We start from the raw sequence: 22,690 nt of genomic DNA, 5'->3' as shown, positions 1-22,690 counted from the left end.
TAGATAAGTCAGTTTCACCCTGAACTTGCCCACTCCAGAAATATCTACTTGACTGTACATACAAAGTTTTGACTATCTCCCATATAACAACCTCCAGATTCTGACCAGTAAAAGTTACAATGAAAATTATGTACTCCGCTCTGTACTTTGCCACACCCATAGGAGATGTGGAGTTTATTTTAAATGCCACTGTGCAGCCTAATCAGAGCATTGCACTGCAAAGAGATACTAAGCAACAACAGGTTATTCCAAAGACAGACATAATTACAGTAATTTAAGACCACTTCACAACATTTAAATGGAATAGAGCCACTGTGCATGCTATAATCTTTCCTTTTGCTGATAAATACCTATGGAAGGTTTGCATTCGTTCATCAAGCAAAGTCTACCCAACAAAAACATTTTGTAACAGTGTTTAGGAAGAGTCTTATCTGAAGCCCTACAATTTCATAGTAACTTTATATTATGTTAAGCAGAGATTCTTCCCACTAATTTTCTCTCAGAGAAAACTGCACACACTTGACTTCCACAAGAGAATGTGCAAGAAACTAAATGTGCAGCAATGCATTTTAGTGACAGTTTTGTTGCCCAGCTAGTTGACTGCATCATAAATTGTGGGCAACAACTGAATTTTAGCTTCTGCAGCAATGCTTCCCAAATATGCTATTCGGGACAGTTTTTTCGCTGGCTTAAAAATTGGAGAGATACTATACTCAAAAAGATTTATCAATAGCTCCCTGAGCATTTGAACAAAGTTACTTTTTCAGCTTCTGTATAGCATAGCTATAATGGACTTCTGGTACCCTGCTCTCTCCTTTGCATATGTGAATCTGAGATCTCCCTGATCTTACAGTGACACCTGTATTTTGGAACAGTGTTACTACTGAAATCAGGCAGACACCTACAACCTTATTTTTTTTGATCCCCTGGCTGCCAATAGTTTTTAGAGAATTTGCTCAGTTCAGTGTTAGTCATTCTGTATTTTATTATTTTATTATTCTATAATCTTATGATGTTTTAATAATTTTATGGTGCACCACCATGATATTTTTCTTATTACTTGGCAGTTTATAAACACTCCTGTAAATAAAATAAAAAATAGTCCCAAAGAGCTTTTCCACTGATGTTCCCCGAAGTCTTATGTAGTCCTAGCATAGTAAACTTCAGAAATGTTGATATTCCACCCACAAGTGAAAAGCAGATAGATGTTAGGAGTACAGATTTGCTTAAGCAGCTCATTTCCCTGGTTTCTTGTAAACTTTACTTTGAGTTGAGTTGAGTTGCAATTTCTGGGTCATGTTTTTGGTACAAAAAGGCTTCATAACGTTGTGACCATAGCACTGGGAACATGCACCATCTTTATGTTTTTGGAGGGTAAAAAGGTAAAGGTACCCCTGCCCGTACGGGCCAGTCTGTCCGACTCTAGGGTTGTGCGCCCAATCTCACTTAAGAGGCCGAGGGCCAGCGCTGTCCGCAGACACTTCCAGGTCACGTGGCCAGTGTGACAAGCTGCATCTGGCGAGCCAGCGCAGCACACGGAAACGCCGTTTACCTTCCCGCTAGTAAGCGGTCCCTATTTATCTACTTGCATCCGGGGGTGCTTTCGAACTGCTAGGTTGGCAGGCGCTGGGACCGAGCAATGGGAGCGCACCCCGCCGCGGGGATTCGAACCACCGACCTGACAATCGGCAAGTCCTAGGCGCTGAGGTTTTATCCACAGTGCCAACCGCGTCCCTACTTTTGGAGGGTACCTGATACATAAAAGCGAAGTTCTGGCCACATGTCTTGAACTTTTTTGTGAAGACCAGTCCTTAGCCTTTGTTATCAGCTCCTTCTCCTGACTTTTATGTTCTACAGTTTATCAAAACACTCCACTGCACAATTAGAGCAAATGCTGATTAGCTGGTAAGTTGTGATTTCAACATTTAACACCCCGATTTCCTCCTTCCTAAAATTATTGGCTATAAGATTACAGATTATGCAAAAAAAGAGAAGTAGCAATAACCCAGCAATTACTGAAAAATGCTCCTACCCACAAATTATCATCATTTCCATCTGAAAGTCAAGTAAAAGTCAAATAATGTGTGCAAACAAAAATTCAAGGACAAAAATCTCTGCTAAAACCTACACAAAAGATATACTGGTGGAATTATGGAGTATGCAAAATTCAGCCCTAAATTCTTCTAAAGTTTTTAAAGTAGTAACAAAAGGCCCTATTTTCCATTCTCCCATACATTAGATGAAAATAGCTTCTGGATCTTCAGATAAGAGCAAAAGTTTTCAGAGGGCATTTAAGTTAGAGAGCACCCTGGACTAGGCAGAGACCCAAGTGTAATTTAAAGAGGCTTAATTAAGTAGAAGCTCAGCAAACAGCTGCAAAAAGAACACAAGTGGCTCTTCCACCTTCCCAGACTAGCAGGGCTCAGCATCCTCTTGGCAAGTGACCTTTCAGTTGATCCTAGGAGTGTTAACAGCTCTATGGGGACTACATAAGCTGCCTTCTTTTGATGACACTCAATGCCAAATAATCACCAAGCGCAAGGGCAGAAAAAGTAGCTCGCCGCATCTGAGGAAGAGAGGCACTTTTGAGAGATTTCACGAACAAGGGAATGGGTTTAATAGGAACATCTAACAGAGAGCGCTAAATTTGACTCACAGCAGCCTCAGCTGCAGCACAGCCAAGTCTAAGCATGATGTAATCTGTGGAATGCACAGAGGGTGGTGGAATTTGTTGGCACAAGTAAGTCTTCAGCACACAAGGTTTGGGCCAAAACACCATGCAGATTGTGCAACATAAATCGATAAGCACTTGCCTCGCTATGGGAAGGAAGTGTGAGGGCTCTGACAGGGTCCTAGAGTCCTACAGCCTCCTTCCCAAAGCCGAGTTAGCACTTGCCCAGCTGGGAAGGAGGTGGGAGGGCTCTAGGACTCTGCCAGAGTCCTCATGCCTCCTTCCTAAAGCCTGGCATGGCACCAGCGCTAGGTAAGGGACACCAAATTTTGGCTTAGCTCGGGGCACCATTGCACCAAAGTCTGCCCTGCGAAAACAGTAATTTCCCAGTCTTCTGTTAGAACTCAGTGTAGCTCAAATGGTGGAATACAGACTTTGCCTGCAGAAAGCACCATGTTCAATCACTGGCATTTGCAGGTAGCCCTGGGAATGTCCATCTGAAACTCTAGAGAGTCACTGCCAGTTACTGTAGACAAAGGAGTACCAGAGGCAGCCAATGTGGTGCTTTCCCAGATATTGCTGTTATGCAACTCCCAACCACTGCCCTTGACCACTGTCCATGCTAGTCAGAGATGGAGAACAACATCTGGAGGAGACCACGTTGCTACCCCTGGTGTACATAGCACAGTATAACCAATGTTCTGCTTCAGTGTAAGTCACCTTCTGTGCACCAGCTTCAACCTCCAATATCTCCAGTCACAAGTTACACAATCACAGGCTGAAGGGCTGGCAATGATCACTGCCTGAGACCTAGAAGAAGCACTACCCATCAGAGCAGATAGCACTAGTCTTGAGTCATGGTCTGACTCAAGACAGCTTCATATGCTCAATGATCTGCCCACATATAGCTTTGGCAGTGGTACAGCACTGAGTAGAACAATCACTGGTAATTTAAAGTGAGAGATGAAGAACTTACCCTCTCTGTTGCTGCATCATGGACAGGTAGCTCCTCTTGGCTAAAAAGAAAGGGGAACAGACTATTACTTCTGTTGAATATGAACAAAATGATAGTTTTGAACAGATTGCTACCAATGGAGACTCAGAGGCATGGTGCAGAAGATGAAGACTTAAGAGCCAATTGCAAAACATTATGCCACAATAATGTAAGATAATAGAACAGTGGACGTATTTGATTACAATCCTCCGATTGGGGATAAAACTCAGTGGAAGCTCAAGTGCATTGGGTGGTGCTGTTTCTACTGTATGACATTCTACAAGGTCTTTAAAGTAGAAAAGTTCATGGGCCTACAATAGAGAGAGAAGATTACAATGAAGGAGGATGGACAGGTATGTATTAGTCATATAAAACAGTCAAATATTTACTTGGGCTGTATCCAAAAATCTATTTTGACTTTAGCACTCAGAAAATTCAATTGAACAATACTTGAAATTAATGACTACGTCAAATTCTGTGCTGTGGAATGACTGTTAAATCAGTTTTAAACACAGATCGATACCTAGCGAATCACTTGGGTGGGTGATTTCACAACCAATAAATTAGTTTACAAATCTGCATCCAAATCACACAAAATAAGAAAATGTTTTTAAAGTCAGAAGCCAAGATAGACTGCCTTTCATTATAAGCAGTTTGGAGTGGTGAAGAAAGACACTTGCCTAGTAGTATGCTTAGAACTGTCCTTACACACACACAAACACTCATATATTTATATACTATTTATTTTGGCTAAATAAGCTGAGATATTCATATGCAGCCCCTTCCCTCCCTCCTCAACATGCCACAATTAAACTTGGAAGTCTGCTATTAATCATAGCTTCCTGTTTCAGTCAAACCAGGAAAAAGTACGTTTACCAGGTTCAGAACAAGCCAAGGTTTGTTGCCAACCATAGTTCTCAATTAACTATGGTTCATTGAAGACTTTCAGCAGTGCACCAAGAAGAGAAGAGGGAAGGAGCAGCACGAAGACAGTATGTGCTGCTGGTAAAAGTCTCGCGCTTATCTGGGCTTATTAAGCCAACATATAATCATCCAAACTGGGCCAGTGACTTTTGGCTGGGTCAGTATGTGAAATGATTTTTAAAGAATTGACTGATCTCTACACTGGCTCATGACTCTTAAGGTTTCTTGCCTTCTCCATTTCTTGGTAGCCTGTAATGCTCTTCAACCTGCAAGAGCTCTCCACCAAACAGCCATTGTGGTTCTTGTACTCCTTCAATTTTGCTCTTTGCTTGTGACACAACTGTGTAAAATTAACAGGAGGAGGGCCATTGGTAAGGCAGGAATTGTCTGGCTCATACTGTTCCATTATTTTTTTATTTTCAGCTGCATAGAGGCTCTGCATCCAAGTCTCAGCGCATCATAAATAATATGCAATCTTTTGGAAAGGATGATCTGAATGCAAGTATTAATTCAAATGCTCGCTATAGGAATTTACAGCTTACCGCTCACTGACTACGCACACTGCTCAAGTTCTCAAGATGCACATTCTTATTCCAGCTGAGCAAGCTATGGGGTCGGACTGGGTTGTATTAATTTTACTCCGCCACTTCTCCCGCTGCCACTTCATCAGTGATTTTAATAATTCAGTATTGCCAGTTGGTGCATTGCTTAAAATGGGTGAGTGCTGTCTGCACAATACAGCTGCCATGGGGATGCCCATTCCCATGTTGAATCTGCCAAAAAAAACCCCAGCTCAATTGTTTAGCAGAACTGACAACACAGTGTCTTGCCCACTGTACAGAGCTTTCCCACATCAACCAGCATCCTCTGATCAAGTTTGGTTGATTTGGTTGGAGGGGGTTTTGGGATGGGGTGGGAGAGAGGAAGTTACTCATTTATATCCCACTTCCCTTCCAAGAAAGCAGCACACACAGGGTTCCCTGTGGTCTCCCATCAAAGAACAGACCAGACACTGGCGGTTGCTGTATTGTGCGTGTCTGTGTGTCTAATTCTGTGTGTCTGACTACAGAATTAGGCTTCTGCTGTACCATATCACCAATGGGCCACAAACATATCGTGCAAAATAAGCTACAGTGGTCCCCAAGGGAACCACTACCAACACCCATTTTATTGCACATCTTATATAAGGTTCTTAGTTTCTGTTCACTGTGGCAAAGGACTCTAGTTCTCTGGTAGAGCTTTGTGTGCAGAAGGCCCTTGGTTCAATCCCCAGCGCCTCCAAGTGGGACTGGGAAAAGCTCCTGCCTAAAACCTTGGAGAGCTGCTGCCAGTCAGTGAAGACAATAGTGAACTAGATGGACTCAGTATAAGGCAGCTTCCTATGTTAGGAGTATCAGGATGGTGTTTATGGTGGTAATTAAATAGTGCTGACATTATCAGGACAAGATTCTAAGTGCTATGGGGTGTTAAATGAAATGAATAGACATCCACTAAAGACTATTGCAGCTTAAAAGACTAAATTGTGTCTACATGGAAAGCAATTACATTTATAGCTATCTCTGATGCTCTACTTATTTTAGCTAAGAGAAGCCCGACTCCAAAGTGTGATACTATTTAAGACACACATAGCACATATCCAGATGAGAATCAGGCTAAAAACAGAATCTAAACTCAAGTCTCAGGTCCTTAAAAGTTCGATCTTGCTCACTAAAAGAACGGGGAGAAAAGATATTGAGGCATCAGGCATAAGCCTGCATTTTATTAATGTTTGATCAGGACTTGTATATTAAAGAGGGCTTAGATTTTCAAAAGTTTCATGCCAGGCAGACCAGCTGCTTAAGAAAACACTGGCAATGTTTTCCTCCTAGACAAGGGGCCCCCTTGATTTATAGCAGGAAAATAACTTTCAAAGTCGTAAAAGCTGAAATTACAGGCTGAGAACGGACACTGACCCTACATGTTACAGAAGATAACAAAGGCAGAGATAAATATAATTAGGAATGAGTAAATAGTAAAATTATACCAATGTGCCTCCCAGTAAAATGAGCTAGATCTTCTTTCCAAGGTTAAAGACCAAATGGAGAAGCATCTGGCTGGCAGAAAGAAAGCATTTTTGGGAAGTCCTTTTTAAAGGCAGTTTCTTTCTTAAACTGAGAGAGTTTAAGGGTAATAAATGTTGGGAAGATCTAATGGGAAGAGCAGATGGCTGAAGGGGGGGTAAACTGAAGGGGTTCCTTTTAAAACCTGTTTTTTACTGAGTTCCTTCCTTTCTATTTTGAGAAGCTTTATTCTTTTAAAAGGTTACCTATGATAATGTATGAAATATATTAGCTTAAATATATTGGCTTAAATGTAACTATGCAAAGGATTTAGAAAGTAACAAATTTAGATGTTAGATTCTTATTTCATAGAGTCCTAGAGTTGGAATAGACCACAGGGGCCATTGAGCCCAGCCCCCTGTCAGACAAGAAGACGCCATCCAAGCAGCCATCCAAGCAGTCCTGATATATGGCTGTCAGACATTTGTTTAGAAACTCTCAAATGAAGGAGATCTTTCAATGTTGATGTGAAACTCAAGATCCTTGACATATGTTTAAGATAAAAATTTAAGATTAACCATTTGTTTTAGAAGGCAATAGGGCGAAGAGGGCAAGAGGTGAGCTGGTAATTAATATTCCTTGTTGAGACACATGTAAGATATATTACTACTTATTTGTCATTTATAGATGTAACAATATATAGCTCTTTGTGCTCCATATAAGGACAGGAGGATGTGGGTGTATCTTTTAGGATTGGTTATAGCAGGCAGCCAATAGGAAATCCAACCAGGCTGATTGGACAGATGCAGCCAAGGAGGAGCAAAGGGGGCTGGATTAAGGGAATATAAGTGCTGGCCATAATGGCAGGAGGCCAGGCCAGAGCTTGGTAACCATATACCACTGTGCCTCTCATTTATTTGTCTGACAAATAAATTATTATTTTAATTTCTCTATTGCTGCGTTGAATATTTCATTCCAGCTAAGCGTTAACCACAAGCAGGGTGCTACAATATCACGGGGCTTTCACAAAAGAATACATTTTAAATTTGGGCCACGGCTTCTATCACCAGAAGTATTTTGTACCCGAGAGTAGACACCCAACCACAGTAATGTTCCTGTACCACATCATGAATGGCTGACGAGTTGCCTCTATGTGTAAAATACACAGAAGCATGCTATGTAAAGAAAAAAAGGCACATTCGAAATGAACTTCTGTACATCGCTTCAAGGGCTGACGCTTAACTTTCTTTCCAGTGAAACCAATGAGGCTTTAAAGTGCTCAGCATTGGCTGGGATTGTGCCATTTATAAGCAAATGAAACAGTAAAATAAAAACAAATCAATACACCCTTTAGAATCGAAGAAATAGGTGTGTCTTTTGTTCTTGGTAATTTCTACCACAGTAAAAACTAATGGTAAAACTGATCAGGTCCAAGGATGGAGACTTCTACACACCTGGAGACTCTGACCTCACCAGAAGTAACTGCCTGCTAAAATCTGGTGCACAGAAGTTTAAAATAAAAGGTCAGGCCAACTCTGCACTACTATCTACAAGTGTTTTGTGTTGGACTGTGAGCACAGCTCAAACAAGGACAACCACAGTGGGCCTTATGCTTTAAAACTCCCTTGGCTTGTCAAAATAAATGCATTATGTTAGGTATTTGGGCTGGTACGTTACACCCTCCCAGAGTTTTTCAGTGGGTACCAATCTGTGTTGTTTTTTTTAAGCATGTTTTTAAATACACCACCCTGCATGCGCGCACAGTTGCCAATTTTAACCCAAGCAGAAATGTCTTGATTTGCTTCCAAAATGTGTTCGAGTGAGGCCTTTGGCAAATGTCCAGGAGAAACTAGCTCCTTGCAAGTTAACCAGCTGCTGAAAACAGATTGCTATGGTCCTTCAAGGGTGCTCAGACAGTGGTATTACATGGACACGCTTCACTTGATTAGTTGCTCCTAGGCCCCATTTAACATTTCAAAGCAAGTCTGCCATGTTTTTATCCGCGTTCCTTGCAGCAAACACAGTATTCACACCCACAACAGACATTTAAAGTACTCTCAAGCCATTTTAACAGTCATGGTAAAGAATTCAGGGAACTGTAAGTTTCCCATGGGTGCTGCGAATTGTCGGCACCCTTGACAAACTATTACTGTTTGTTTGTTAAATCGCTACTACAATTCCCAGGATTCTTTGGGGGAAAGCTAGGAGTCATTGCTTTCCCTCAAAGAATGCTGGGAATTGTAGTACAAATTTAACAAGCGGTGCAAACATGCTTCAAATGTAAGGTGTGAGTGTGACAAGCATGTGGAGAGATGTGCATTTCCAAACTAAACAGCATATACATATCAATAATCCCACAGCCATTACATATGTCTCCAGCGTATGATCAACATAAATCTCAAGTTGTTTTGAGGCTAGCTTCACCACACTTCAGGAATTTTCTGTATAGATGGTAAACACGTCTGCTGTTATAACGTTGGGATTGGCGCTACGGAACTCAAAGGCAAAGCTCTACAAGGCTTCACAGAGGAGTTTGTGCTGTTAACTGTTTATTATTTATTTCAGTGCTCATATCAAGCTGAGTGAGATGCCCCTCCTGTGTCTCCCTTCGCCCACACCCAAATGCTGGAATCTGGTATTCTAACAAGAGCCACAGACCAGAAGCCCTATTGATGCCTGTCCCTGTTATGCTCTCTCCTCTTATTTCAGATATTCTTCTAACATAGATAATAGCTAAGTGGGAACAGAGCAATGAGAGCGTGGTTGTATCAATGGTGAAGTGGAATTTTTAGATCCTTGCAGCCAGGGAATACCAATCTTTACATCTCCTGTTTGTAAAGTGTGTGTTTTTCAATTCCCCTCCTTCTCTCCTCCGCAGTGTGTGTGCACTCCTGCCCACACCACAACTCTCAAGAGGCTTTGGCTGTTTGCAGGCAAAGTCTGCCTACACAAATCAATCTCTGTTGGTGCAGCTTATGAATATACAGCAACAGGAGTCTGCATGCCTCTATGAACTATGCAGGCCCACTCCACGGGTTGCATAACAGCAAGCACAGTGGAATCAGAAAGAGGAGGGAGGAAAGTTCAAAGTTGCCCCATATCCTTACGCAAACAGAATACAACCTCACGGCCTATCTCCAAGACAACTCGTCTTCCAAGGGATAGTGGAGATGCAGATGCTGATTGTATCTCAAGTCCACATTATTGGCACTACCAATATGTGTGTGCTCTTTCAGAAGCAGAGAAAGACAACGCCCAAATGTAAGGTAGACCAGGGGCTACCTTATAAAGGGAGGCAGAATAATTTCAGCACATAAAGCTTCTCTCATCTCCACAAGCTGCACCCACAAAATCTCCTCTATTAAAGGTAAAGGAGGCCAGCTGCCCTCTTTCATATCTCATCATATTGGAAAGATGTGAAAGGAAGATGATAGATGACAGACAGACAGATATAGAGTGGATACCAAGTTTACAAAGCCTGAAGACAACTGATGTAGTCCATTTCTCCCTGACATAGTGAACTGTAATGGTTAAAAGTCTTGAGCTGAAAAGGTGTCACATCAAATCTTTCCTCAGCTATGAATTCACTAGGTGCAGAGGCCCTAAAATAGGGAGGGAGTCGTTCTCTCCTTGACAAAACCTGGTGCAGTATTACTAAGAGGCCCAGGCCAGCACCCTCTCTGATCTTGCATAAATCTCTTCACTTAGGCAGGCAAATCACTCTTCCCCAGCCTCGATCTTCCAACTGCAATAGGGGTAGAATGATAAACTACTTTATTATAGGATTTAGGACCATAATAGCTCAGTGCCAGAGCACATGACTTTGGCATGCCTTCAATCCCTGGCACCTGCAGTTAAAAAGATCAGCTAGCAGGTGAATAGGAAAGACCTTAGAGAGCCACTGCCTGTCAGAGTAGACATCAGGAGGACAACAGTCTGGTATAGCTGCCTCTGTTCCTATTGTTATAAGGATTGAGATACTGTATACATTACAAATTCCACTATCTTGTTTCCCTAAGATCTATGTTTGGAGATTGTGGGATTATGGGAGGCATAGCATGTGCCCTATATTTCTCCTTGGCTGGATCTACACATGCAGGAGAATGAAGTGGTGAATTGGGCCAAACTATTTCACACCTCTTTTGAATGCTTTAACAATTACTTGCAAGTAGAAAACTAGCTCAGCAGGTAGGGGGCTGAGCAAAAACATCTCTCTGCTATGCTAGTTTTCTTCCTACAGGGATATACCGTATTTTTCACTCTATAGGATGCACTGGACCATAGGACGCACCTTGTTTTAGAGGGGGAGAAAAAGAAAAAAAAATTCTCCCCCTCTCTGCTCAGCGCCCCTTCAGTGAAGCGGCAGGAGAAAAGGAGCCCCTTCCATTTCTCCTCCCGCTTCGCTGAAGGGGCGCTGCGCAGCTCTCCCTCTCTGCTGAAGCCAGGAGAGTCTTGCTCTCCCAGCTTCAGCAAAAGGAACCCGAAGCCTGTGGAGCGCAGCGGGAACTCACGCTGTGCTCCGAAGGCTTCAGGCAGCTATCCCTGAAGCCTGGAGAGCAAGAGGGGTGGTGCGCACCGACCCCTCTAGCTCTCCAGGCTTCAGCGAAAGCAATGCAAAGCCTCTGGAGCACGGAGGGAGTGCTCCCTCTGCGCTTCGGGGGCTTCGCATTGTTATCACTGAAGCCAAGGAGCCTGCATTCACTCCATAGGACGCACACACAATTCCCCTTAATTTTTGGAGGGGGGAAAGTGCATCCTATAGAGCGAAAAATATGGTACATGCAGCAGAGCCTTCAAGAATGCTATCACCCACCTGCAGTATCAAATAGTACGTCAAAGAGTATAGCCACTTCATCATTCTACCACATGCTTTCTGTCGCATGTGTAGATCAGGCTTGAACTACGGGATGTTCCACATTTCGTCAAGATGAGAAACCCCATGCAATCCAGGGATTGTTACATACACAGCAATGAAGGAAGTGGATCCAAATCTCTATAATGACAGGGCTTAAGTAAGAATACCCACATAATGGTTTAAAAATCCAAGCATTTTGCAAACCTCATCTCCCTAAAGCGCTCCTCGAATATATGTGTTCCAAAGGGAAATTGAAGGAGGGAAATAAAAGGAATTGCCAAAAGGGAGTCACAGCAAGTCAGTGGATCATCTGTTCTTCCAAGTCTTGCAAGAGAGAGACAGCTAGCTATTACTACCAGAGTACAAATTCTGTTATCTGGAAGTCCTACATATTCAATGCCTTGCTTAAATATTTAAAGCATACATTTGCTGTATTATATTTAACCTGTTGGTCACCATGAAGACCAGACATTTGATTTAAAAAATAATAATCATCAAAAAAGCAGGTTCACAATATGCAAAGTCCTGTAGAATGAGACACGTTTCAGTGCAAAATTTGTCTAATGGAAAATAAAGCCTCTTACGAATAGAGAAATGTAATATTACCATACCATTCTAATGACTGAGCATAGGGAAAAGAACAGTGCAAATACCAAGGCTTCTCCAGCACATAAGCGGCATTTCGGGAAAAGCCAGAATTTCTGAAGAATGTGCTTTATTGAGGGAAGCACATTGAGAATAGATTTGAAGTGATGAATGGAGCTCGATCTTTAAATTTATTACACACACAGAGGCAGCTGGTGCTGGTTTTCATACATCTTTCAAAAAAAATGTGTCAAAAGCAACACTCGCATTACTCATCGGTTAAGACTATTACAGAAGCTAGCTCAAATCTTATAACATCCAATTCTGTAACTCACCCAGATATATGGCCATGGCCATTATTATAGGAGGCCATTTTTCATAATTAAGGAGTTTTATCCCAGGAAGCGAAGCTACAAAAGGGCTGCATCAGAAAGAAGGGCAAAGTTTTCCCACACAAATTGTATCTCAGGCTTATATTGTACGCTTATTTCAGAATGACAGCTGCCCCAATACAGGGACCGACACACGCTGAAATGTATTCCTTGGGACAGTGTTGCGCAAATGTCCTTCAAACATAGGCCCTTATCATACATGGTCTGCAAATGTAGGATTTGACCACCGCTATAGTCAGATTTGCTACAGAAATAGCAAGGTGCTTAGAAACGGGACATGGTGCCTCTGGGAGGGTGATACGCGATATAAAAGCTGATCCTACCACCTCATCAGAACTGAGGCAATATATAAAAATTCAGGAGGTGCCCACTTTCACTAGAGAAATTCCAAATGTCAAGTGACAAGTTATATAGGCTCATTAAATGCAGTATTAGATTTACAGACACCTCTGACTTAGCTGGGATTGGTTTTTTGTAAGAGCCTGCTCAGTTTACTGCATTTTAAAGCAAATACATGCCCCTGAGGAATAGGGATAAAGCATTTGATGCCAACACAAACCCAGGAATGTCCAAACAATGCATCTTCTTTTAAAACAACATATTAGGCCCTCCCCACCCATATGGTAATAAAGTATTCTAACTCTTATTATTGAGGACCCTCTGTCTATTTAAATGCTCACACTAAAATTACATCATTGAGTCAGGGTCATTGTTTACTTTTCTACTGTTGTGTTCTGAAAAAGTGTTATACTATTACTATTACTATACTTTATGTGCTAACTTTTAAATGCCTGATAAAAATGTCTCTATTCCACCAGGTCTGTGCCGGCAATTAAGAGTCCCTCAGAAGGGTCTATTGATGTTTGCTTTTAACTTCTTTTTGTTTTAACTTCTTTTTATTTTTTTATAATTTTATTGTTTGGTTTTATGTTTCCCGGAAAGTTGTCTGTGGACAAACGCCGGCTCCCTCAGCCTGAAGCGAGATGAGTGCCGCACCCCATAGTCGCCTTTGACTAGACTTAACCGTCCAGGGGTCCTTTACCTTTTACCTTTCCTGTTGCTCGGTCCCTGCTCCTGCTAACCCAGCAGTTCGAAAGCATGTCAAAGTGCAAGTAGATAAATAGGTACCGCTCTGGCGGGAAGGTAAACAGTGCTTCCATGCGCTGCTCTGGTTCACCAGAAGCGGCTTAGTCATGCTGGCCACATGATCTGGAAGCTGTACGCCGGCTCCCTCGGCCTATAGAGCGAGATGAGCACTGCAACCCCAGAGTCGGTCACAACTGGACCTAATGGTCAGGGGTCCCTTTACCTTTATTGACCTAGGATAACAAGGTAAGGACTGAGCAAAGGCCATCAGCTCCTTAGATATTTTTTTTAATGAATTACCTGGAAATAGCTGGAATCTCAGGATAGCAATGGGATTAAGATTAGAACACTGAAGTCTACACCACTGAAGCCTATTGTGCACACAAAAATGAGAAGGAACAGAAAAGCATATAGCTGTGCTGATCAAAATATTCCTTTATAAAGTTAGATTAAAAAAGAGAAGTCAATTATTTCACTTGGAGACATTTAATGTACTTCAGTTCTGAATAAAATCTATTTCTTTGGCTCATTATTTTCATTTTCCCACCTGCTGCTACAATGTATTGCATTTAAATAATAAAGTGTGATAGAAAGAAGGGTACATGCCAGCCTCTTAGCATGACACAGAAGACAGATTTCTATTGCCTGATGTATGCCCCAGGCAGAGCCATAATCCCTTGCATTAGCAATCCCTTCTCAAAACATGTTCAGCACTTTAACGAACTCTCACAAGCTAGCAGATAAAATTATACTTTGGATCATTGGCTTGAGAAAAGAGAAGCAGCTCTGCCAAAATTGCTGGAGCTGCGCCTGTTGATACAAACCAATAATGTAAAGCTTTGGGGGACAATAAGACTGGAAGGAAGATTAGGTCTGCCAAAGAAAAAGGAAAAAGAAAAGCAGGCACTACCATCCCTAGTTATTGCATGTACATTTGTTCAAACCATGGGGGGTGGACCCTTCCACACTTACTCTCCAGTTGGGAGTGATGGGCAAAATCATCAAGAGATGTAAGAATAGCCTTCGAAATTGTGCATTTCATTATTCCAGGCCAGAAATGAAATGTTTCTGTTTGTTAAACGTACTCCTTTGCTGAATTTATTTTCAAATAGTGTCTTCAGGTCTAGAAGAGGTGGCTGTGGTATTTATTTTCATTATATAACAATTACGGGGGGGAGGGGGAGAATTCCAATTTATCCCTTCCCCTACCCCATGCCGGACGAATCAGTGTATTTAAGTTTGCCAAAGTCTGCTGTGTGAATTCGGTGGCTGCCATTCTTCAGGGTTATCAGAAAAGTATTTCATAAATGGATTCCATATTTCGACAAAAGCATCTACGTCAATTGTATTATTCAATGCATGTAATCTCTTTGTTAATTGTTCTGATACAGCAATAGGTCATGCATTTGGTTTCCAGTGAGAGATACACAGATGTTCCAATCCTTGCCGATTCTGTGCCACTCGTATGCATGCTAAGAAATTAGTTCTTCATAACGAAGATCAGATTGCCCTTCTTTAAAAAATAGTTAATAATCCCAAATTTGGGGTGCTTTCCACTTGTTAACCCGTAATACAGCTTATTTCTGCACATACCCTCTGCCAGAAGTGTTTTATATGTTCCCACATCCACCACATGTGAAATGCTGTGCCCATTCTATTACAGCCTCTCCAGTATAATGGCAAGATTGTTTCATTAATATAGCTACATCGTAATGGTGTCAAATGCCATCAGTGTGATAATTTTCATGTATTTTCTTGTATACGAGGAGATACTGATTTTAGTGGGTTTGTTTACCCCACAAATTAACCCAATCCAGCTCCGTGGTCTCTCTTAGGTTGCCCTGGTGCTTTTGAGTGTAAATTTGCCAATGTTTCTCTTTTACAATCTTTATTTGTTTCAGAAGCCTCAATTTCCATGTGCCCGGCTGTTCTTGGGACGGTAAGAGGTCAAGTTATTGAGGACCAAGGCCATTTCTCTATTGCTGAGTGTCGCAGGTCCAAGTCCGAAGGAGAAAGGAATTATCTGGCACACAACCTATTTAGGTTGGAATGGCACCATGCTGGCTGACACCCAACCCCATCCCTGACACAGATATTGCAGCTGCACCAGTTTAGAGCAGCAACTGGCATAGACCCAATACGCAGCCCATTTTTAAATTTGCACTGTTGGAGATGTCACCGAACGCTGCAACTTTGGAGCTGTCTGGTCAGTCCTAGAGAGAACAGAGATCTCCACTTTGCAAGTTAGAGGCAGCTAACTTGGGAGATGGGAGAAATCAAACTTTGCCCCACACACATTAATTAGTTCATTTTCATGGGCAGAAGCACCACAGGGTACCATGGCCCTTTAGACATGCCCTGAACCCCCTAAGTATGGCAGTAGTAATAGAGAACTAGTCACCCACTAAACATTCAGCTGCTGAAAATATAGAAGCTTCTGAAGGACGTGACAGAAATAGAACTTGTGCATCATATATCCGCTGCATTTGGGTAAGCCACAAGCCTTCTCCACAATACATTTGCCCATGCACGCATCTCTATCCTTGGACCACACACAGGTTTTAAAGAAGCAACATCAGCCAAATCTCATAGCATGGGAAAATGCAGTCCATGTAGTTTCCTTTGAAAGCTGGGATCTGTTTTCTACTAGCTGCTCTGAGAAGTCAACTAATTTGAGCATAAAATAATCTGAGTAATGCAAAATGCTAGAGGAAAGACCATTAAATGGAGTATTACATAAGGCTTGCCCACACCTACTTTTTTTTTGGGGGGGGGGGAGTGTTTTTGTTTTACTTACGGGTGCTTAACTTTGCAACTGTGACATACTATTAACATGATGGATTTCTGCATTTTTATAGCAAATACATCTGATTCACTTAAGAGCCCTATCTGTAGCAATATATTCCACAGGTTCATTTTAAAATTAGAACACAAGTAAATTTTGTTCTTTTGCCGGTCCCCAACCAGCACGTTCAAATTCAGCATTACCATAAAATTGAATTTTAATAATTGATAATATTCCAGAGGCCAGTTAGTTACAACAACTAGTGGCAATGAAGCATATTAGATTCTAAAACTTTGCAAGTAAAAATGTTCAAACAGAATAGATGACTACAACCATCTTTGGAAGTGGAGTTCCACAGTGGTATTTAAGTTAGCTCCATTGAAAAGAACGAAAAGTCTTTCCCACTGCAGTTTGCATCTCCCAAACCTTGTGCAGGACATACAAATATACTCTGAGGTATGCAGTTACTGATTCCTGACTCCTTCAGATCAAGAGTTTTAAGTTTTAAGACCACTGATAATCAGTGGGTCTTCCCTGAGTATTAGTGTTTGCTCTCACCCAGATAGACAATTACAACTAAAGTCAGAATTTAACTACTTTCACTTGATTTCCAGAATAGCTGCTTTTGTCTGTTGAACTAAAAAGAAAAGAAAAATGTTGACCAACTTAATCAATTCCACTGACACTTACTTCTGAGTACATCTGTGTGGGACTGGGAATTCTGTGGTTTCCATGGTGAAAACTGAAGCAGGAGTTCTTGAATGCAGATTAGTTAAATGCAAAACACTTTTGCCTCTGGCTCCACCCTTCAGCTGCTGTGGCTCCACCTACACCCCTACCAAATTCAGCACACGAATGTTTGCCCAGTGCTGACATCCTGGAATAAGATACAGTGGTACTTCGGTTTAAGTACTTAATTTGTTCCGGAGGTCTGTTCTTAACCTGAAACTGTTCTTAACCTGAAGCAACACTTTACCTAATGGGGCCTCCTCCTCCTCCTGCTGCTGCTGCTGCATGATTTCTGTTCTCATCCTGAAGCAAAGTTCTTAACCCGAGGTACTATTTCTGGGTTAGTAGAGTCTGTAACCTGAAGCGTATGTAACCTGAAGCATATGTAACCCAAGGTACCACTGCACTGTGACACTGTGGGAATATTTGGCAGTATTTCACCAGGGTCAAATGATAAGCAGCCAAGCTGGTGCCAAATGTATTGCTTTCCTTTCCTTTGGACCACACCATTGAGGCCAAAAGGAGGGGGGGGTCTTGTCGTCTGGGCAGCCCAGGACCTCCATACACTCTGGCCAGGCTCGTGCCCCGGAGAGGTCACTTTGGTGCTGCAAACACAGGAAAAACAATGTGGGATGCAGCGGCTACAAGCTACTGGTCTCTGCAGCGAAAGCAAGTGCTGTGATTCTCCAGTGGTTTGACTTCACTCCTGGAGGCGCATTCCACTGTCTCTTGAGACAGATGGGATTCCAACAAGAACTGGAAATATTTGATAGGCTGGCCAACTGAAGCCATAGACTCAGTAGACTGGCCTTCATTTACTCTCTCTATCCCCCCACCCGCCCCCATCTGCAATACTGAGATAGCAATCCTCATATACCTTCCCCGATTGCTATAGGACAGGGACGTCCAACTCCCAAGAGACTGATCTACTCACATTATAAAAATATTGGCTGTGTGATCTACCCATTGCTATTGACAGGCAAAGTTGTTGAGCTTTTTTTATTGGGAGGGGGGAATCACTAAGAATCACATGATCTACCACAGGTGCCCAACAATCTACCTGTTGAACATGCCTGCATAGGATAAGAAGATAACATGCTGGGCTTACAATGTTTTAAAGGGCTAAGCAGCCAATATTAAAGTGTTGCAGTACGCAGCGCCTCATGGGCAACAGTGGTTTCCAACAACTGTACATCACAGCAATATATGCAACTGCTGGGCCTCCACATATAACACAAACAGCAAAACCTTTTCAGACATAAAAAGTACATTTTGCCGAAAATCTATAAATCCTTATGCAGTATCCCCTTAATGAGGCCTTAACTTCCCAGCAACAACAAGGCACCCATCCTTCAAGATACGCCGCTTCGAACCTTCAAGCAGTATATTGTCTTGCCTCTTCTGAAACACATTTAATTACTCAAGAACAGCCACAATAGTGTGCCAACTGACTTGTCTGGGTTTCTTATGGAATCCAAACAGCCTGCTGCCATTTGAGTATGCAAATGGTAAGACGCAGCAAAGACGGTTTCAGCATGTGGTGCCAATTCTGGCCCAACTGCACTGGATGCCAATTAGTTTCCATACTCAATTCAAAGTCCTGGTTTTGACCTATAAAGCCTTAAATGGCTCAGGACTGCAATGCCTCAAAGGACCGCCTCCCCCATATGAACCAACATGGACCCTGCAATCATCTTCTGAGGCCCTTCTTTGGGTGTCTCCTCCACAAGAGGTCTGGATGGTGGCAGCACAAGAACAGGCCTTTTCTGTGGTGGCTCCCCATTTGTGGAATGCTCTTCCCAGAGAGGCTCACCTGGTGCCTTTGTTACCTATCTTTAGGTGCCAGGCAAATACATGTCTCTATATCCAGGCCTTTGGCTGACTGAACATTTTCTGGTTATTTAAACGTGTTGATGGGAAAGGGGTTATTTTGTTTATTAGGTATTTTGCATTCTCATTTAGTATTTTTATGTTGTGAGCCGCCCTGTGATCTTTGGGTGAAGGGGGGTATACAAATTTAATAAATAAAAATAATTTATTCACTTGAGATGTGGCAGCACAAACACACCTGGGGGATGCTGAGGCAGGTGCAGAAAGCAAAATATAAACACAGTGATGGGAAATTCAGTATAGGGAGCAACAACTGAGTAGAGCTGGTGCGGCCATGCCCTCAAGACGCAAGCAAAGGTTCCTGCAGTAGTTATATGCTTGAGAAACCAAATCGCTAAGCAGAGGTCCTGCAGTTTCGAATGAGTTTCCAAGGAGATAAAGATAAATATACAAACGAAACGATGCAATTACTGAGCTTGTGCCCGAGCCACTTCCTACATTTCAGCCTTGGTCTTCAACTCTGAACATTTGCTTAATTAGATGTATATGCTAGTTAAGTGTGGGTGTTTTGAATGTTGTACTGAAGTGGTGTGGGAAGAAGCAAGAGGGCCTTGAGCTTTTCTCGCCACATTTAGGTCTCATGCGTGCATCTTCCCTCTGATCCTGCAGAGCAATTACTTTCTGCTTTGGTAAGAGATCCCAAGTCACCATATGTCTATGGCAGACTGGTTGTTTTAACAGTAAGGTATACACGCAGGGGGCACTGTGGTCTAAACCACAGAGCCTAAGGCTTGCCGATCAGAAGGTCAGCAGTTCGAATCCCCGCGACAGGGTGAGCTCCCGTTGCTCGGTCCCAGCTCCTGCCAACCAAGCAGTTCAAAAGCACGTCAAAGTGCAAGTAGATAAATAGGTACCACTCCGGCGGGAAGGTAAACGGTGTTTCCGTGCGCTGCTCTGGTTCACCAGAAGCGGCTTAGTCATGCTGGCCACATGACCCGGAAGCTGTACGCCGGCTCCCTCGGCCAATAAAGCGAGATGAGCGCCGCAACCCCAGAGTCGGTCGCGACTGGACCTAATGGTCAGGGGTCCCTTCACCTTTATACATGGAAGTGAACTCTCATACAACCTAGATAACTGGATAAGCATTAGCTGGCCTCAATCAAATACAAGTGCTCCAGCTACAGTACTGTCTCTTGGTGAAAGATGTACAAGCAAACACACATACACACTGGGAACCTTTTGTGTCCATGCAAATAGATTTTCTGGACATATGCAAGGCTCATGCACACTAAGTAGCACAATATTGGTAGCTCTATGGAAATTCTGTGTAAATGTTCTACTTATGAATTTCCCTTGGGAAAATGGTTAACGAAAGGACTCCTCAACCCCAACTTGTAAATTAAAGCCGCTGCACAGTAGTGCACCATTACATTGTTCAGACAAGCATGGCAGTTATACATCCATGCACAGTGGGAAGGGGGCATAGCTAAGCAGCAGGGCACATGCTTTGCACATATTGATATATCGTCCAAAACCAGTTTGAAGTGCTTATCGTGATAATCAGTTTCATAGTTTTTGACTTGGCAATATATCGCGAATCATGATATGTGTTAGGGCGATATATAATACAAAACTGGTTTCAAGTCCATGACAAGCCCATATTGAAAACCAAATATTGCCCATCCCTATATAGGAACTCAGAGAGGTAGCCAACTAAGAAGTTACCCTAGCATAAAGGCTTTTAGGTGTGCAATGCAAATTCCCACTGGATTCCAACTGGATTGGAAGGTAACAGGGTTAGTAGAGAGCCATGCTTGAGACCTTGAAGAGCTGCTTCCCAGTTACAATAGACAGTACTGGACTAAATGAAACCATAATCAAACACACAAGCATGAACACAGCAGCTTATCTTCATGTAAATTCATAAACACTTGGCCAAGCTAGAGAATCCTCTCTCCAAGTTGTCTTAATCATTAAAGAAAATTTAACAATGTTAAGGTTTCAAACAATAGCTATTAGGATGAGAACTTCCAGAAGATGTCTAAACTATCATCAATTTTTGTTATAGCAATTGTTTGATTGTAACTTCTAGATTTAAAAAGAATGGTCCAGGTTTTAGATAACATGACCTCTCCTTGAAGTGAAGGGAAAACCTGTACTCTTGTTGGGAGCTAAAATAGAGTGCTAACCTAAGCCATTGTGAACCTTGCTCAGGCTACCACTAAAGTCAGATTAAGGGTTACCAGAGGCCTGAACTGATCAGCAATTCAACTAGTTTTGGTCAAAAGCCTCAGTTCTAGTTGCACCCCATTGTTTGCAAGTCCTGGCCCTGGATGGGGAAAAGCATATCCATCAAGTGCATCAATCTAGTTCAGCAGGGACTGGCTGTGCACTGCAATGCACATCTGCAAGCTGTTATACATTGACATCAGCAGCAGGAATTGGCTTTACTTTGCTGAATGGAGATGAACAAGTGATAGTCTCCTTTTACTTTTCAGTTTAACTTTTCCCTTTAATTCAAACAATGTTTTTTTATCTGAATTTCATTTATTTATTCAGTTGGATGTATCTTTTTAACTGAAGTCTGAAAAGCAGGTTTTAAGTATCATAATGCACAAAACATCTTCAAAAAGAGAATGAGGGAGTATGTCAGCCTGAGGCATCCCAGAATTTCTTAATAGGTGTTATAGGCAACTGGGAACCTTACATCTGTAACTGATGTTGGGTAGTAAAGCGATGGTATTTTTCACTATTCCTCTGTTGTGCCCCATGATTGTTGCAAATAAATTTAGCTACATAAAATTGTGATATGTTTGTGACACATATCTTAAGAAATAAAACTATTTTCTATTGGAGAACAAGAAACATCAGTTGCACATTCTGCAGAAGCATCCTCTGTAGAGTCCCCTGAAGAATTATTCCTTTAGTTCTTACAGAAAGTATCTAGCATGACCTGATTTTTGCTGCACAAAGCTTCTCCCTGCTACTATTATACACAGGAAAGGTGACTGCCCATACTTTTCCATTACCAAGTACGGATCAATTTCAAATCAGAGTAAGAAAAGTGGAGAATATAAATAACCAAAGAATACTGTACAAGACCATTTAAATTTTATTCACCAAATGGAATACTATTCGCAAAGCAATTCTACTTGAAGCAGTCAATACTTTGACCAGACAGGCTTATAAAAGTGAATAACATAAAAAAAAAAAAGCAGACCAACTTTTAATGTAATTCCCTTGCCAAACTATGCAACTTACTGCAGGAAACCAAATCTGTCAGTAACTTTGTAAAGGTGGTAGTCTGCATCTTCCCAAGGCTCAATCTGCACACCTTCACGGCCCTACAGAAAAACACACAACAAAGACAGACAAGAATTCATTCATTACTTATGGTGCAACATGTTGGAAGGCAAAGGACTGATTTGAAGTTTGCAACCGGGAGCAAATTCCTTATTTCTAATGTACTACACCATGGGTAGGCAAACTAAGGGCCGGGGGCTGGATCCAGCCCAATCACCTTCTAAATCCAGCCCGCGGACGGTCTGGGAATCAGCGTGTTTTTACATGAGTAGAATGTGTCCTTTTATTTTAAATGCATCTCTGGGTTATTTGTGGGGCATAGGAATTCGTTCTCCCCTCCCCCCAAAAAAAATATATAGTCCAGCCCCCGACAAGCTCTGAGGGACAGTGGACCAGCCCCCTGCTGAAAAAAGTTTAGACCCCTGTACTACACACACAGCTATCATCCAGAGAAGTGGGGCAGGGGTCCATGTGGGCAATGGGGTTTTTTTGTTTCC

At 42.2% G+C, this 22,690-nt stretch overlaps 1 protein-coding gene across 9 annotated transcripts in view; it reads right to left on the bottom strand.

Moving 5' to 3' along the window:
• Positions 1-22,690, bottom strand: part of USP6NL (USP6 N-terminal like) — a 135,166-nt gene that overhangs the window by 44,415 nt on the left and 68,061 nt on the right. For all 9 annotated transcript variants that reach the window (XM_028745434.2, XM_028745432.2, XM_028745437.2 and 6 more), the window contains 2 exons: positions 22,152-22,234; positions 3,648-3,687 (listed from right to left, as the gene is read on the bottom strand). In XM_028745434.2, the coding sequence (XP_028601267.2) occupies positions 3,648-3,687; positions 22,152-22,234 (123 nt within the window). The remainder of the gene's footprint in view (positions 1-3,647; positions 3,688-22,151; positions 22,235-22,690) is intronic.

This window comes from Podarcis muralis, chromosome 10 (assembly GCF_964188315.1).
Source record: "Podarcis muralis chromosome 10, rPodMur119.hap1.1, whole genome shotgun sequence".
Taxonomy (NCBI): Eukaryota; Metazoa; Chordata; class Lepidosauria; order Squamata; family Lacertidae; genus Podarcis; species Podarcis muralis.
Note: the sequence above shows the minus strand (reverse complement) of the source record. Positions and strands in the feature narration are given on the sequence as shown.